This window comes from Lates calcarifer, linkage group LG23 (assembly GCF_001640805.2).
Source record: "Lates calcarifer isolate ASB-BC8 linkage group LG23, TLL_Latcal_v3, whole genome shotgun sequence".
NCBI classification, from domain to species: domain Eukaryota; kingdom Metazoa; phylum Chordata; class Actinopteri; family Centropomidae; genus Lates; species Lates calcarifer.
Genome location: NC_066855.1, coordinates 8,084,530 through 8,102,316, shown reverse-complemented (window position 1 = coordinate 8,102,316; position 17,787 = coordinate 8,084,530). Strand labels below are relative to the sequence as shown.

At 43.1% G+C, this 17,787-nt stretch overlaps 4 protein-coding genes across 5 annotated transcripts; 2 read left to right on the top strand and 2 right to left on the bottom strand.

Annotated features, from left to right (window-relative positions):
* The first annotated feature begins 171 nt into the window (after window positions 1-171).
* LOC108886822 (myeloid-associated differentiation marker-like protein 2) lies at window positions 172-2,203 on the top strand. Its single transcript, XM_018681879.2, has one exon. The coding sequence runs from the start codon at window positions 299-301 to the stop codon at window positions 1,193-1,195; it is 897 nt and encodes a 298-aa protein (XP_018537395.1). The 5' UTR covers window positions 172-298; the 3' UTR covers window positions 1,196-2,203.
* A 475-nt stretch (window positions 2,204-2,678) lies between these two features.
* On the top strand, window positions 2,679-3,790 carry LOC108886821 (myeloid-associated differentiation marker-like protein 2). Its single transcript, XM_018681878.2, is given in 2 exon segments — window positions 2,679-3,465; window positions 3,467-3,790. Coding segments are annotated over 2 exon segments (843 nt in total). The 5' UTR covers window positions 2,679-2,796; the 3' UTR covers window positions 3,641-3,790.
* A 45-nt stretch (window positions 3,791-3,835) lies between these two features.
* On the bottom strand, window positions 3,836-8,481 carry LOC108886804 (putative protein MSS51 homolog, mitochondrial). The gene is given in 7 exon segments (XM_051066555.1): window positions 3,836-4,396; window positions 4,679-4,772; window positions 4,859-5,422; window positions 5,539-5,663; window positions 5,768-5,799; window positions 5,801-5,918; window positions 8,420-8,481. Coding segments are annotated over 7 exon segments (1,200 nt in total). The 3' UTR covers window positions 3,836-4,191.
* LOC108886803 (putative protein MSS51 homolog, mitochondrial) lies at window positions 8,007-17,334 on the bottom strand. Of its 2 annotated transcripts, none has more exons than XM_051066401.1 (7): window positions 17,038-17,334; window positions 14,960-15,151; window positions 14,700-14,846; window positions 12,813-12,937; window positions 11,956-12,519; window positions 9,341-9,434; window positions 8,007-8,778 (listed from the first exon to the last, which is right to left on the bottom strand). In XM_051066401.1, the coding sequence occupies exons 2-7, from the start codon at window positions 15,115-15,117 to the stop codon at window positions 8,571-8,573; spliced, it is 1,296 nt and encodes a 431-aa protein (XP_050922358.1). In that variant the 5' UTR covers window positions 15,118-15,151; window positions 17,038-17,334; the 3' UTR covers window positions 8,007-8,570. The 2 variants fall into 2 exon arrangements, with proteins under 2 accessions (XP_050922358.1, XP_018537369.1); XM_018681853.2 differs by having other exon boundaries at window positions 14,960-15,138.
* Between the last annotated feature and the right edge of the window lie 453 nt (window positions 17,335-17,787).

Here is a 17,787-nt window from a genome sequence, read left to right as displayed (position 1 = left end):
ATTGTGAATACTGTATACATGACTACCTTTCTGTAATAGTATCCCTGTTAAAATAAAAGCTTTATCAAGCACAATAGAGAATTTCAGTCATAGTTATCTGTGCGCAGCTGATTTATCACACAGGTCACTTTCATGACTTTTATGCAAACCAGAAGGGCAATAAAGGACTGTAAGGAAAGTGGAGTTGGGCAACTGAAAACCCATATAACACACACACACACCTCATCCAGTTTCTGGCAGTGACCTGGGAGGACATACATCACAAGCATATTTCAGCTGCTCTTCAGCTCATTCAGAAATGGGAATAATTGATGATGTTAAGGACAAGGTGTCCCAGGCAGTGTTTACACCTTCTACTCTGTTATCCGGACGAGGCTCGCTACACATGGCTCAGATCATTCTGTCTCTTGTCACCTTCGTCTTGGGTGCCTTCAGAGGAGGGAGTAGCCATACCTACTGGAACTACGCCATGTTCACCTGGGCCTTCTGCCCCATTATGACCCTCTTCATCACCATCATTGAGATGCTCAAGCTTGACATTGTACTCAATATGTTTTGCATGGACTGGGATGACTTCACCACAGGGATGGCCATGTCCTCAACACTTATGACTGTCTCTGTTGCCATTACCTATGCTAACTTCTACGCTTGCCTGAAATGTTTATACGGCTGGATTGTGAGTATATTTGCTTTCTTGTGTGGTTTTGTCTATGCACTTGAAGTGGTGAAGGACAAAATCTGCGACAGGAAGACGGGGAAATACCTGGCTGCTCTGCCTGGATTCTTCAAGGTTCTGGAGGCCTTCGTGAGCTGCATGATTTTCATATCACTGACCGGTTACAGAGACAAGCCAGCTCTGATCTTGTGCGTTATAGCTTATATCATTCCTTTCCCCATTCTCCCTTTGATCATAGCCACCAACATCTTAAAGAAACTGAAGACATGTTTGCCTTTTAACTTGGACAGGTTTGTGTTTATATTTCTGGTGATCTCTGTCGTGCTGTATATCTTCACTGCTATCGTGTGGCCCATTTACACGTTCAGAAACAATCCTCGTCCCAGTGACTGTCCACCCAGCTTCTGTATCTGGGCCATTCAGTTTATGGTTACATTTTTTACCTATGTGAATCTCATTCTTTTCACACTGGATCTCATTTTCACCTTGCTTGGTATCTGTGACTTTAAACGCACATAATCTTAGTGGTTACTTTCCAGTCATCTTTTTAAAACCTCCAAATTTTAACAACACCTTTGTTTTTAATTCAGGTCAATTTGACCCACAGAAATTTTTTAAAATCTCCTTTTTTATATTTAAAAAGGTAAAAACCCAACATATCTTTCAATAGCATTAAAACAAAATAGTATGTAAGTGAGTTAAGTGTTTTGTATTCTGAATAATGCTTTTAAAGCCTGGTCTCAGCTTGGTGAACAGTGCCATTTCTGCCCTGAAGTCACATGATCACATTTTCCACATTTGGGTAAACGCAATAGATTGTAGGCAGTCTCTGATGGAGCAGACACAGCACACCAGTTATAGTCTGGGGCTTTAAGCATCCATTTCAGATTGTACTCAAAACCCCAGACTTAATAGGTAATCTACTTTGTCATGTCTCCTTTGTAATTTTGAAAAAATAAAAATAAAAATAATAGACCAACACAAAAGAGCAGAGCTAACACATGATCACATTACACAACTTACATGATGTTCTCAGAGTGGAAAATGGTGCATTTGTCAAACAGACTCACAATCATATTGAACACAACACAAAAGTAGCATAAAAATACATTTTGAGCAGTAAGGTTTCTGGTTACAGTCTTTTATATTGAATATTCTGCTGATCATAGCATGAACAATGAGAACAATTTTGTTGAAACTGAGAATTAATCTGTTAAGTACTGTATTGTCCATATTATTGAGTTTGAAGTATGATGTGTAATTAAATTTCAAATCACATGCAATTTCCAAACCTCTTCTCCACTTTTATACTTGCTAATACTTGCTAATTTATGTGTGTTGTATTTGAAATATGAACTGTTGATGGCACTGCTGCTGAAAGTTATGTAAAAGTTGTAACTTGCATTATCTCTGTTTGATAATGATATCACGCATGAGCGACCACACCTGAGTTTCCTTTGCTCTGTCGGCCACAGACACAGATGTCAGGCTGGAATACCAAAAAGTCGATTTGTGCACAGTGGGAATAAAGACGCTTTGAAGTGATGCTCTCACACGTGTGTCCTGATTTTTTTTTAATATTAGTTGAAAAGGTGGAAAAATATGTCTGTGAAAGAGACAGAGAGACCGTGTGCATGTGTCTGTTTGTATTCCTGCCAGGTTGAAGTCACAAAGAATAGTTTGAATAGTTCTCAATTCAATTTTCATTAAAATCTCAAGAAAACGATTTTCTTTCAGACACATAGAAAACAAACGTGAAAGATAAGAAAGAAAAGTTGTAATATATACATCTGATTTCAAGCACATAAGGGCATACATCTAACTGATGATGGATTTTGACTCAATGTAATCACTGAATACATAACTCAAAAGTTTAAAAGCAGTCCTCCATTCACTCCGAAGACCAATTCCTGAGCCAAGAAATTTGAATACAAGGAAATGACTCAATGACACCTGCCTGTTGTATAACACATGGTCACATTTTAGTGGACAGAGCAGCAGGAGTAACAAGGAATGAGGTGTTCACTGTTACTGAAGAAGTAGCAACACAGACAGTTCAACTTGATCAAAAGGCATAAGAGGGATTTTGCTTTTTGACCTTAAGACCTAAACTGATCATCATGTGTGGCCCATTCAAGGGCTGTCTGGGCATTTTACGCCTCCTGGAAATAATCTTGAGCTGTTTATGTTTCATCATCGTCCTCTTCAGAGGCAGGATGGTGAGCCCCTGGGGCGTGTGGTGCGAGTTTGTCTGGGTCTTCTGCATCGTTGTTCCCGTGGTCCTGACCGTGGTGGAGGCCAGGATGTGGCACATCCTCCTGGCTGCCTTCCTCCCCAACTGGGCTGACCTGACCTGCGGTCTGACCATCCTGTGCGCCGCCATGATCGCCTCCGCCACCCTGATCTTTGCAGCCGTCTTCGTCTGTCTCACCTGTGTCGTCAGCATCCTGTGTTTCATCGTCTCCCTGGTTGCGACCTTCATCTTCCTGATTGATGCTCTGAAGCAAAAGCTGGGGTGTCCAAGCGGCTACTTATCCAGCCCCAGAGGAGTCCTCCGCACAGCAGAGGCCTTCACGGCTTGCATCATCCTTGCCGCCGCTGCAGACCACTTTGTAAATGCCGAATGGTACTTTCGTCCTTTAGGGATGATATGCAGCATCATCGTGTTCGCTGCCTGCCTCCTGGTCACTGTGGTCATCATGGTTCTCAACCTGCTCAAGCTGCTGCAGTGTCTCCTCTCGTTCGGGCTCGGCATGATGGAGTTTGTGTTCAACATTGCGGCAGTGGTGCCTGTACCTGCTCGCCATCATTCTCTGGTGTGTCTTTGGTTACAAACGCTACATGTACAATCCTTACATCTGTAACAAGTGTTCCTACACAGACCTCAACACTGTCACCATTGGAGCCATTGTCAATCTTGTTTTTTACATTGTAGATCTGATTTTATCCTTCAAATCTCGGTAGAAACAGATTTAGTTTTTAATGAGGAAAATATTTAATGGACAGCAATTTGATAAATGTCCTACTGTTAACTACAACTGACTTGCATACTTCATTCTCACAATTTGCAGATAAATGTAACTTTGTGATAAAAATGTGCCTTTTATTCTTAAATGAAATTATGTCTTTAAAATAAAGAAAAGAAAAACTGCTCCTGTGTTTGATCAGTTAATTTGTTTTATTTTAGATATAATGGTGCAGAACATTTGACTATTTCTACAAGGTTTTATTGCCCCTCTGCTAACACAACATTTCTGAGACAGTATATTCAAATCTTACAACTGTGGCAGTTGCATGCCTCAAAACTGAGATAGTGAATGGAAACATCAGTCAATACAGTTGTGGTACTAACTCAGTAGAAGAGTAATAAATATGTATTTACATGCTATAGAAAAAATATTTTAAGAAAATAAAAGCATATAAAAACAATTCTTGATAATCCAATAAAATCAGAGCTCCAGATGTGAAAGTCAACTGTGTGTGTGTGCATGTGTGTGCTGGAGCACTTAGCTCCTTCAGGCCTCATCTGGTTCCTCAAACTCCACAGTCTCCAGCAGGCCCTGGAAACAGAAGTAGTGGGAGTTGCAGTAGACGGGGGGCTTGCTGGGAGACGAACCCATCACCTCCGGTTTGAGCGAGGAGAAGGGGTTGGCTCCGCTTCCCTTCATGTCCATCTCCAGCTCCAGCAGGATCTGCAGGGAGTAGGTCATCTCGGTCTCACTGCGGACAGAGGGTGAGAGGCGATAGATTATTGATTTTCAAAAACTGTACTCTACAACATAATTAAACACAGTAATATGAAGTGAATATTTGAGCTATTTCAAGTTACTTTAACTCACAAATAAGAAAACATACGCACCTTCAAATAGAAATACTTAGTAGTCAGTAATCACAATGTTCTTCAGTACTGTACTCTATATGTTGTAATATTTAATTAGATATCTTTTTATGATGTTATGAGGAATTTAACTGTGTGTGTGACTGGCAGTCTGTAACACTCACTTGAGAGCAGTGAAAAGAGAGGGAATCTCATAATCCCTGAGGAGCAGAAGTGTTGGAAGCCAACCCTCGTCCAGGCCCTGACTGGCATCAAACCCTGGAAATCAAAAATGAAAACAAATCAAAAAGAGTTTGTGTGAATGTAAATCCTGCTGCTTTTCGAAATGAGGAAGATGTCCTTACCAGGATGAAATCCAACCACCAGGTCTGGCTTGGCTGCTTCCTCTTTCTCCACTAGCTCCTCCCAGAACTGGTGGTAGAGCCCCTTATAGGCGCTGATGAAGACCCTCTGCTTGGGGCCAAACGCCCTAAGAGGAGGCCTCACGATGGGGCCGTCTACAACCTCCGGTCCGATCATGACCACCTCGATTCCCTGGTGCCCGGGGAACATCTTGTTCAGCTCATCGTAGTCGGTCAGCCTGGCCGCCAGCGTCTCACTTTGGCCTGCTCCCACCACGTGAATGGTGAGAGGTTTGGAATACGGGTTGAGGCCAAACAGCCTCATCCCCCAGGCGATGGTCAGCGGCCTGGAGAAGAACTCGCTGCAAACCCTCCACAAAGACTGCCTCAGGTCCTCGTCGTCAGGCTGGGGTCTGCCGGAGTTGGTCCACAGGTCTTTCATGTTTGCTCCATTTAAAATGGGATCGAGGCGAGCTGTGAGATCTCCCTGCATTGCAAGCCAGTCATCCCAACCTTTAACCTCTGACTGAGGCTTTGACCATTTGTCTGTGGGGAATGGAAGCTCCCCTGGTGATAAAGAAAAAAAAGTGCAGACTTCTCATGAGTTCATTCCTTCATTTCTGTCTTGGAAGAATCCACCTGACTTTTCTCACTGTTTTCTACTACTTGTGTGGACGTTTTACCTCTGTACAAAAGCCACTCCACAATTCTGTCAATGGCAGCCAGACGCAGCTGTGAACAGAGCTTCTTGTGTTTGGACCAGTCCTCCTTCTGACACTCTTTGCAGCAGTAATAGACATTTAGACATCTGTGCAAAGAGAGGACAAAAAGTATGAGATCTATTGTCTCTAAGATTACTGACTTTGATGACAAAGAAATCTCGTTTTGTCTTTTCTTTTTTTTTTTTTTCACCTTCCACAACGCTTCAGACTCTGTGGATTTGAAAGTTGATTTGGCCTGCTTCTCACAATGCGCACAGATTTGAAAGGATTCCTCCATCTTCTCAAACATCTCTTTTTGAGACCGGAAGGCCATGGGTTTAGCCTCGGTCTCCAGAACAGTTCTAGAGAGAGAAAGTGAAATTACATACAGAGCAAAATTGACTGGTAATGGATTAGTAACTTCCAAAAATGTAAGTTATGAACGCCCAAAGTATCGAGCTTGTTAAAATGTGTTTGAGCTATATTCTCACCAACAGACAACAGAGGCCTACACCCTTTACTCTATTCTTAGGCTGGGACATTTCAGCATGAGGAAGGGGAGTGGAGCGGTTGAATGGGCAGATTCATAATGAGTTTACATGTGAAAAAATGTTGCAGAAAAGCAACAGCAAGGAACAGCAGGGGTCAAAAGTAATGAAACCGGCTGTGGTGTCATGCTAGTATCTCAAAATGCCATTCAAATGTCATGCTGTCACTGTTAATGAGCACCAGGCGGCTCTGTTCTTGCCCCTGCGCTTGCTTGAGAACACCTCTGATTTTTACACTGTCACAGGGTGGTATATGTAAATTTAAATTTAGAAACGCTCCCCAAAAATTACAAAAAGCACAAGGTAAAGGAGCTGCCAACAAAGTGGGTAAAGCCTACTTACTTCCCAGTGTCTGTCATTTGTGAGTGTCACACTGCAGGCTCCGTGTTTCTTCTTCTGCTGCTGCTGCTGGTTTGTTATCTGAGTATACTGTCAGGGGGCAGGCTCCGCCAGATATAGCACCTGTTCTTTCCCTTCTAGAAAACTCTGACAACTCCAGACCATTCCTGACTTCACAAGAGGGACACACACATGAGACAATGCAAAAACTACATTAGTATCTATACATTGATACAGGTTTTAATAGCAAGAAAAAACCATAAACCCATGATTCCCAAGGTAATTCATTCTAATGCCAGCCCACCAGGAAATAACCTGTAACCAATAAATATTCCAATATTACTATCTATACTATTTGTGTGTTTTTACCTCTGTCATCCACTAGAGGTCAGTGTCTCAGTGTAAATGCCAACTCACCAGACATCTCAAGGTGCATCCCCTTCTCATGAAACACATGCAGACCAGAGATGTAATGGTTGTTAAACACAGTAGTATCAATGTCATGATTGAGTACTGTTAATTATTTTCACACATTAATCCAACAAGAAGCAGAGTTTTTTCACTGTTTGCAAAGCAGAATTATTCTGTACATGGACCCCAATTTCAACAGTCGCCATCAAAACCACCCTGAAGTGTATGATGTTGATCATCTCGTTACAATACAATGGGTCCTGACATTCATCTGGATCAGACTGGGATCTGGGGAGTTTGGAGGCTAGGTCAAAACCTTGGGCTTGTTGTTGTGTTCCTTGAGACATTTCTGAGCAGTTTTTGAGGTGTGGTGGGAGCACTGTCCTTCTGGGGGAGGGCCCCTGTCACTGGGGAGTGTTGTTGCCATGGGGGGGTATGTGCTTGGTCTGCAACAATGTTTAGGTGGGTGGGTGATAAGGAAATGGTCTGTTAAATTGACATGAGTAGGTTAATGTAACATATTCCCTACTGGTAAGTCATGGGAAAATTAAGCCATTTTTCCACTTGAGTGGAAGCTGAAATTAATGACTGTGTTATCACAGAAAGAGGGCGTGCAAACAATTGCTTGAAATGTTTGCAAAAAAAGTAGGTCTAAGAGTGGTTTTAGTCTTGATGTGGCATTTTAACAGCCACTACAGTCAATGCCTTGTGATATAATGCTATCCAATATAATAGGCCTGGAATTAAAAGCATATAATGTTTAGTTTTGTTAAGACTTTTTCATATCAGGTGATTACTTATCTTGTAGTTAAGTCTCTGTTATATAATAAAACAATATATAGTGCACCCTGAATAAAACTGAAAATAGCTGTCAAACAAAAGCTGCTTGGCTTTTTGGTCTTTTTATTGTTGGACACAGGGAAAAGGTATAATTGCCAGTGGAGAGCCTCCACACAGCCAAAAAGAATTATTATATCGTCTGTTAAAGAGGACAATTGTATGGTGGTTAAATGACTGAACATACAAGCTGAGGAGAGCCATGAATGAAGGCAGGTTAGTGCAATGTTCACCAAGACTCACTGTTCAAGGTCCAGACACAACTACAAACGAGAAACAGAATCATAAGAAAATGAAGGAAAAAATAAACAATGGTTTAGTTAAATCCAGGCTCCGTGGCACACGTTATTTATTTAAGCAGAATTTTACAGCATAATGTTACATTATTATGCATGTGATCTAATTTCATGCAGCTATTGTAAGAATTGGGAATAGTTATAGCTGCAGCGCAAATTATAGACAACCATCAAATGAGGATTGAGCTCATTTTGGTCTCATTATGTGTGTACACCCGTGACCTTTTGTATCTAACATCAGTGTCACCTCAGGGCACCGGTGAAGTACAGACCTTTGTCTCCTGCTGATGCCCTCAGGTGCCTTCATTCAACACAATGAGCTTTCAGTAAATTCTGTAATCTTTCTCATTAATTAATAATATCAGAATTCAAAGGACAGTGCACTATTGTAGAAGTGAAAACACGTTTTTCACTGTGAAAATTGCTTTTCACCCGCGAGCGTAGGCTTCATCGTCCGTATGTGCCATGTGGCAGTGCAGCTGAGCAACGTCCATCAGGTTCCACAGGAAGTTTCCCAAAGTCCTACATTGAAAGCCACGTCTTTATGAAAAGGACAGGCTCTGGTTTTCCTCACGATGGCCTCCTAACTGTCCAGGCCTGGCTCCTCAAAGTCTTCCCGTGGCAGCAGTCCCTGGAAACAGATGTAGTGAGAGTTGCAGTACACTGGGGTTTTGTTGGGGCAGGCCTGGACCTGCTCCGGCTTCTGCGAGGTGAACGGATTGGACCCACTGTCCCTGATGTGCATCTCCAACTCCAGCAGGATCTGCAGCGAGTACTTGAGCTCCATCTCGCTGCAGGGACGACAAAGAGACGACGAAAGAATCAATTAAACGAGTGAGTTTACGGTCCTCGTGAGAGACTGGTGAGAGATTAAAACACCTGTTCACAGACTTATTTTAACATCCACCTACAAGAAAACTGTTCAAGAGAAAAACATTTGAGGAACGGCAGCAACAGAAAAGACAGAGAACAACATCAATAACTTTGCTATATCACCAAGTTACAGTCTACAGTGGGGAGTTTGTCGAGAGCGCCTGCAGCAGAAGAAACAAATCTTTTCTTCAACTTGGCCTTTACACAAACAGGAAACTGATATTGGCCACAGGAGGAAAAGAGAGTGTAGAATGACAGAAAGGGTGTGACCTGGGTTTCTGAGACTGAGGACTGTGGTGATGAGGTCAGATGGGTGAGGAGAGGGGAGACCAAACATGTGAACGATAAGACTAACATGGAGGAGGTGCAGTATTCGGACAGATTACAACTTTAGTTTTTGCAGATGGTAAGCACTGTGAGTTAATGAGGCCCTCTGGTATGATTTTTTTTTTTTTTTAGAGATGCAGTAATGTGACTAACCTGTACATGGTGAAGAAGGAGGGGATGTTATAGTCTCTGAGCAGCAGGAGGGAGGGCAGCCAACCTTCTACCAGACCCTGGTTAGCATGGAACCCTGGGTTAAAAAAAACACATAAAGAAAACACACCAACAGTCATCAGCTCTCGAAATCCTGATTGGCAAATGGGAGAATGTGACATCACCTTTTTTCCAGCAGAAGACACTGACTTGAAGGCACTTAACTGAGCTGTCTGTTTCTCACCATGCCTGTCTCACACACACTGACGGACAGAAAGTCAGGTCTTTCCACTCCAGTGAGGTAAAGATTGAATGGATTACACTTGATTAGTCTCCAGCTGGCCATGTCTTTTTTTTTTTTCTTTTTTTTTTTAAGCTTAGAACATAATTTCCCTCCGGACGTGTCACAGAGAGTGTTTTGCATTCTGCCTAATTATCACTCAATCTTGCTCTAAACAGGTTGACCTCGTTTAAGTAAGAGCTACACTCCATTTGCTCGAAATCGCACCAGCTGAAAAGTTCCAACATCCGGACACAATGTAGAGACAATCCAGTAGAGCAGTCCGGCTATATTTAAGCTGGGTTGGGTACATAATCCTGCCGCATATTAAATGACAGATGTCACTGTCCCCTGACGCTGGTTTATATCATTAGTATGTTTTTCTTCTGAGCAGCAGAGTGTTGAATAGCTCGCCCTTCAACCAGACGACTGAGGTTCAAGCCACCGTGGCTGCAAACACTGCAAATCCATCCAGCTTAAGTGTCCTTGAGTGAGACAAAACCAGGAGAGGAGCAAACAGAGAATCTCCCTGGGCCCATCTAAAGTAAAGTCTCACATTATTAGTCTGTCCGAGAGAAAGATTATACATTTAATCAGCATCCAGAAAACAATATAGTGAGCTGAATAAGTGAGCTATGAATTTATTAAAGCTTCAGCTGTTCTGGAATAGTGTGTGTGCATTGGTTACTGGTGTGTGTTGGAGGGGCTCAGAGGGGCACGATGCCACAGAGGCTAGAGGATGGTGAGGCCCGTTGATATAATAGTGGCACACAGATGGTATCATGTTATCCCCCGCCTGCCACATCTTTCCAGAGAACACAAACTGCAGAAAGGGAGGATTTGGATTTGAATAATGTATGCTATGATACGAACATCCCCGAGGTTACACTTTTCATCACAATGAAACATTTAACACAGAGTAAGTGTTCAGGAGTTTTTAAAACCTGCAGGATACAAGGTGACTAAGAGATGTTACAGTCTGACTGTTAATGGCTGTAATTATTGCTTGGTACCAGTGCAACTCTGGGCCATATGGTATATAAAGTTGCTGTTATTGATGAAAGACTTACTGTGTTTCCTGCTCTGAAAAAATACACTCCAGAGCTATGAAAATCCAGCTTATTTCATGGATTACAAAGAGCTATCTGGATGTTGTGTTTGTGGCTTTGAGGCGCCTGTTTTCAGTGGTCTGCCTCAGTGATGACATTATTTTTTGCCCACATCCATCTCTCTGTGAGAGCTGACAGTTGATATCACCCTCCCTCTCCAGTCCTCTTAGGTCAAGCCTTCCTGTTTATCAGTTTTTCACTGCTTTCCCCTCTCTCACTCCCTTCCTTTCACACACACACACAAACCCACACTTTCCCTTTGTCACGCTGCCTGTTCCCCTATCGCTTAAACTGTGCTATAATACAGCGCTCTGCCAGCTTTGTGGTACGAAATGCAGGCCAGGCACTCAGGCAGTTTTTCTAGCAGGGATGACTGATTCGTGTATATTTAGCACCAGTGGGGCCTGCAGTGATTGCGCGATAAACCGAGCCAGGGGTTACGGGTGCGGGTCAGGTTGTGTGTGTGTGTGTGGGGGGCTTTACTGCTGCTTTGCAGGTTAAAGGGTCAGAGACCCGATTCAGTGCGAGAGCTTAGGAGGTGTCGAGTTGTAGTGCCACTTTAATGAGGTGGCTGTGAGTGTGGACAATTGGATGGACAGTTTCAGTCTGACATGCTACATTTCATGAAGTGGTAAAAAGTTGTAGTTACCTTACCTTGCCTTGCCTTAACTCATAATAATTCAAAGAAGAAACGGTTCTATTAAGTCAGAATATTGCATGTCCTCTGACTGAAAACAGGACACGGATGGAGAGGTTGTTTTAAATCAGTGATTTTACACATGTTCTATGGCATGCAAGGTGCGCTCGAGTGAATCCAAGTGGGATGAGTGAGACTCCCCTTTCAAAAGGGCAGCTTACCGACATTATGCTGAGTCCAGCAATCAGAAGCCAAACTCTTTCCCAGCTGCTCCCATTAATTACCCAAATCCCCAATAAAAGCCTGGCACTAATAAATAGGCCAGATCTAGTGAGTTATACGACCCCTACTCGCTCTGTTCTCTCGAAGAGGTCATTGTCAGACAAGCATGAGGGGAAAGAAGTCAGTGGATCTCTCAGACAGCTGACCACTTAAACTAAGCAGTTTCTGTTTATAGCTGCAGTGATCGTTATGTTTACTGCTGGTTGGTTTAAAAGCAATCTGAGGTGAAGGAACCCTATCAACCAGACCTATCTCAAGATTTTATAGTCTATACAATCACATCTCCAGGATGGTACAATGTTGTACATACCAGGATGAAATCCAACCACCAGATCTGGCTTGGCTGCCTCCTCTTTCTCCAGCACCTCCTCCCAGAATTGATGATAGAGGCCCTTGTATGCACTGATGAAGACCCTGTGCCTGGGACCAAATGCCCTGAGAGGAGGCCTCATGATGGGACCGTCCACCACTTCTGGTCCGACCATGACCACCTCTATGCCCTGGTGCCCAGGGAACATGTGATTCAGCTCATCGTAGTCAGTCAGTCTGGCTCCCATGGTTTCATTGTGGGATGCCCCTGCCAGGTGAATAGTGATGGGTTTAGCGTATGGATCCAGGCCAAAGTGCTGAATAGCCATCCCAACTGTGAGAACTCGAGAGAGGAACTCGCTCTGAATCCGCCATAGAGACTGTCGCAGGTCGTCGTCATCCGGCCGTGCCCTGCAGGAGTTTTTCCAAAGGCTTGTCATGTTTTTACCCGACAAAATGGCGTCCAGGCGTGGTGTGAGGTCCCCCTGCATGGGGAGCCAGTCGTCCCATTTCCTCACCTCAGCGATTGGCTTGCACCACTTCTCAGTGGGGAATGGAAGGTCTCCTGTTTGGGTAGAAGAACATTTAGGATGAGTGTTGATTTTGCATGCCAAGTTTGTTTACATGGTGTATGAAAAGCAATCACAGAAATTCAAAGGATAAGGAACTTTAATTAAAATTTCAAAATCAGACCAGTATTGCACTCCGACTTTCTGTCACTTTTTTTCTCTCAGGCATTTAATTTCTGCAGCTCAGCTTTAAAATATACCATCTCATTAATTTGATTTCTCTGTTTTGTGAACTCAATCAGCTATTAAGGCATTTTAATTTCAATGGCATCGCCTTTTCATCTCTCACCAGTGAACATCAGCCACTCCACTAGTCTGTCGATGGCCACCAGACGCAACATCTTGCAGACCTTTTTATGCTGAGGCCAGTCCTTTTTCTGACAGTCCTTGGTGCAGTAGTACACATTCAAGCACCTGTGACAGAACGATAAGGGGGAAAGAAACACAGGAAATGTAAAGAGGGTGGAGAAGTAGTAATGTCCACATTATATCCCCAAAATATAACTTGTTTTACATTTTTACAGATTCAAGGTCTTTTGAGGATATATTATCATGACCCTGGGGATCAGCTTAGCCTTTCATCAAGCACTATCACCGGGTCAAATATTGAGTTTGTTCGATAAGTTAGTTCATTATTAAACACATACAAAGCTAATGAAATTCCCATCTGCCTCAGCTGTAGTTTTTTAGAGACAATTAGCAAACATTAGCATGCTAACATGCTAAGCTAAGCTGTTGAACCGGATAAAAATTACATCAATGTCAACATGCTACCATTGTCATGAGAGTATGTTAGCATCTTCATGTTAGCATTTAGCTCAGAGTACTGTCATGTCTGAGTAAAATCCTTTAGGGTTTCATCACTTAACATATATCAAGATAGCTCCTTTATTATTAGAGCATCCTGCTTGTGCCAGGATGTAAATAGCATCTTGCATTCATGTAGACCATATTTATATTTAACCTTCTTATACAGTGGTAAACTCATGGCTCTGAGGATGAATTCTGTCCCATTTTAGATGACAGCTGGCAAAAACATCCGTGATGGGTGGAGGCTGGAATTTATTACAGATTATACGACCTCTTTGCATGTATGTACTGTATGTGGGCTTTTGTGTTTGTGTGGTGAGGTAACATGTTGGACTATAAGTCTGACTGCCAGTGCCAGGTGGCCTCTTGGGAGACTATATTACTTTCCCTTCCCAGCCTCAGAGGCACCCACATTTACATAAAATCATTTATCAGTCAAGGTGTTCTATCATGGTGCTCCCAGGGCATACTAATCCTCCAAAAGAGGCTTACAAGTGGACAAAAGAATCAAAACAAGGTGAGAGAATAAAGGTGGCTGTGAAAAGTAAGATATGTAACACTTTTGCAGAGATACTTCAGCTTTGACAGTAAAAGTCAGAGCTAAATTCATCAGAATGAGATCTAAGAATGTAATGTTGAGTCACAAGCAGACACTGTTGGACTATTGGTGGAAATTCTCAGATGTCAAAGGTCTGGAGGGTTTTTCTTGTCAGCAATTCAGCTTTTTTTCTGCCCAAACATCTGCTGCTACCAGTGAGAGAGGCAGTAGCAGCTGAGAATTTCAAGGGACATGCAAGACTGTGTGTGTGTGTGAGAGAGAGAGAGAGAGAGAGAGAGAGCATAAGTCAGAGTGCAGTAGAAAAGCAGAAATCCAGAACAAAAACAAAGCACAGGAACAATAAGGCAGCATAATATCCCACCACTTACTCTCAGCACATTCCTTCAAATACTCTGTGGTGTTGTGACATTATACACTACATTAAACTGCTCTTAATAAGCTGCAGAATTGCAGAGAGATGAATCACAGTCAGGGGACTCAGCTATATTTGCCACTGGCCATTGTCCACCTCTGTAGAGCTGTCTACACATTGGTGGCGTATCATTCTGCCACTGACACAGGGTAATGCTTCACACATGACAGCTATTGGGCAACAATGTCAAAACTATGTCCTGGCCGAGTGATGATACAGCTGACCAGAGAGCGGTGTGGATTTCAGTCGCCTAAAATATTCTGATTGTAAACAATGATTAATGTTAAGCGGTGTTAATGCTAGAATATTGTAAATTATGCACCACAGGCCTCCCACTACAGCGAGTGCATCATGAGATCTCGAGCATCACCCTTCAGTTGTGGCTTTGCACTCACTTCACACAGCGTTTCAGGGTCTGTCCCTCGGTGAGGTGCTCTGGCAGTTTGTTGCAGCCAGTGCAGAACTTAAAGGTGTCCTCCATCTTCTGGAACATCTCCTTGTAGTTGCGGAATGAGACTCTGGGTTTTCCCTCAACAGCAGCCCTTGTAAGTTAGCGAATATTGGGAAAACATGGGACAAATGAAGTCAAGTGTTTTTATGTGAAAAGGTGACCAATCATTTATGACATGTGCTACATTAAACCTGTGCTTTTTACCTGTATTGTTCATAGTCCTTCATGTTGAGCTTGTTGAGAATCACCTTAGAGAGCCCGGGCACGTTAGCATCCAGAGAGAAAAAGCCAGACTGGTCGGAAAAGACGCTGTCAGTCCCTGGAGCGCAGGACTGAGGGAGCGCTGGGACCTGGGACGCCATGTTGTGGCCTTCGCTTTCCACCTGGAGAAGAATTCTACGTTAAAAAAGAGCACTTTTTATTTTATACTGTATGTCACTTGATGTGACATACATTTATACAGAAACTGAACACCTGCTGAAAATCTTGTTTTTGTTGACTCCCTTGCTGCAGTGATGTACAGGTGTACCCTGTGCACTGTGACATCATCGCACACACCTCTGACCACACCCATTAGTGGAGGCGTTGTCAGAACTTTAAAAAAACTAAATTTGAACCTAGCTCAGCTTTTGTTGGAAGTTAACTCAATGTCATACAGTTTACTTTGGCAACAAGAGATAAAATAACCTGTGATGCTTTTTCAGTTGCTAAATCCTGTCACAGAAAATTATAAAATGTTACACAGTGTTTTGCTGTCTGTCGTTGATCTGTCACTTAAACTGGACCTGGTATCTGAAACAACACTCCCCCCACAGATCCATTAGTTTACAAGTCTTAGTGTATTTACTGACAGATACAAACCAGAGTCAGTGGGTTTGTGAGGGACAGAGACCCCCTTCCCACACCCAGACCCACACAAGGTCAGACTGACAAATGAGAAAAAGCAGAGCTGGAAATATGGACTTTGGTGGGAGGACATGCAACACTGAGCCACACAGAGGTATTTGCAGTATGCACCTCGGCAACCAAGTAACACAATGCATGACAAAGATTTTCTCCTGCTTCTATGTGATTCCAGACAGGGTTTGAAATGCTACTCTTGATAATGCATCACTGTTGCCAGGACCCACAAAAGCTATTTCAGAGCCCATGATAACATTTCAGAGGTTCTCTGGGTTGTATAATTTTTCATGGATATTAATTTTTTTTTCCAAGCATGGGTGAAAATTGGGTGAAACAGACACAGTATAGATTCTTTCCTATTACACATTGTGTCAATCTCAAGGCACACATAGGTTTCTTTTGTTGTAAAGTAGACCAGGGCTTACTTTGTGCTTTAAAAAACACCCTCTGACGCCCTTATGAGGATCACCCATATCTCAGATGAGCGGAGGCTACTTTAGGCATGTTCTTCAAGTTGCGTCAGCGTGCCTCTGCCCTTGACACCCCCCCCCACACACACCTACTTGCGTGTCACATGATTTATTTACTGGGCTTGACATGAGGGGAAATAAGAGGGGAGAGAAATGTGATCTTTTGATGGTGGTGGCAGACTCCTCCTTCAGTCCTTTGGATTTTACTGGAAGCGAACATCCAAGTCTTAGCTCCCTAGAATCAGGCATGGTAAAAAGTATAATACTTTTGATCAAATTTCTGTTTGGCTTAGATCAAGTGCCTGTAATTTTTTTTTTTTGCAATAAAAACATATCTACCTTTCTCTAAAGTGTAGCCTCATTTACCCTGGCCTTGAAAGCATGGCAGACTGCATTAAACTCCATACAGCTTGCAGCAATTAAACGCTATTCTTAGCTTGAGAATAGCACAATAGATACTTCAGTTTATCAAGCTGAGGCACTGTTTTGTAGTCTCAACACTCCGCATGCCAGTTTTATATGAAAACAACTTTTCTTCTACTTTGAGGAACCCTGTATCTTTTCAATTTCATACTAAGTGTTGCTGGGGAATGGTTTAGCCCTTATCATGTCTGCAGACAAAATTGAAAGGCCTTATATCTAATTAGTTCCTCCATATCTACAGAGCACCACAGAGGCACGGCGCTGGATGTGAACAGATTTCCCACGAGAGGGCAGGTTTTTGCCTCTCCTCTGCTCACATATATGACCATGACAGTTTTTTAAGCATGCAAAGTCCCTCCGCTGACTATCTGGCCACAGCATTATCACATTTTCACCCCGGCTCGCCATACACAAACTGACTGCAGAAGAAGATGACTGAGGAATGTCGCCAAACCAAGACACAGAGAGATATTGTAGCAGTCATACCTTTGGTTCCAGAGCAGCAGAGTAGCTTCTAGATGGTTCTGAGTTTTCTTGGTCCTCGGGGCAGGACAGAAGAAGGTGACTGACAGCTCCTTATGCTGGATGCAAGCACTTCATGGAGCCTTCCCCAGTGTCTCTGCTGGGGTCTTGAAACCCCCCCCTCCCTCACTCCCAACTGAGCCAAAGTAAGAGAAGGGTGAGTTGAGGGCTATGGAGTGCTTCTGACATCTGAGGTTAGGAGGAGGGAGAGGGAGAGGGAGCTGGGTGGGAGATGGTTTGCCCCGGAGGAAGGTGGGGGCCGAAGAAGAGAGGAGTGGAAAGCGGGACAGAAGTACATTTTTAGAAAAAGGTTTGGGGGTGTGGGTGTGGGAGGGGGTTTGGGAGGAAGAGGTGGAGACTCAAACAGGGGGTGGGTGGTGGTGGTGGTTGTGGGGTGGGGGGGGGGTGGACACAGACACACAAGCACAAGGATAAAACCCCCGAGAGCAATATTTTCCTCCAAAAATATTCAGCAGAAAACACACTGTCTGCTGGGATGAGGATGTACATCACAAGCCAGGAAATAGAGAGCAAAGAGGAATCAGAGATAACAAACACATCAAGGATTTCTAAAATCAATAAAACTGAAGTAAACAAGTGTGTCTGTAAATGAAAAACATTTTTCATATGTAAATACATTACATTATCCTTTCAGTTTTTCTCCTTAAACATCTGCAGATTGAAAGCTTTGACTTCCTCAGGTGCAACAGTGTG

What these genes read in the sequence shown, in the direction of transcription:
- LOC108886803 (XM_051066401.1), bottom strand. Translation starts at nt 15,117, where the DNA reads ATGGCGTCCCAGGTCCCAGCGCTCCCTCAGTCCTGCGCTCCAGGGACT. An exon ending in AAGGACTATGAACAATACAG is followed by an intron (nt 14,847 to 14,959) that starts GTAAAAAGCACA and finishes CTAACTTACAAG; the next exon opens with GGCTGCTGTTGAGGGAAAAC. An exon ending in GGTGGTTGGATTTCATCCTG is followed by an intron (nt 9,435 to 11,955) that starts GTATGTACAACA and finishes TTTTTAACCCAG; the next exon opens with GGTTCCATGCTAACCAGGGT.
- LOC108886822 (XM_018681879.2), top strand. Translation starts at nt 299, where the DNA reads ATGGGAATAATTGATGATGTTAAGGACAAGGTGTCCCAGGCAGTGTTT.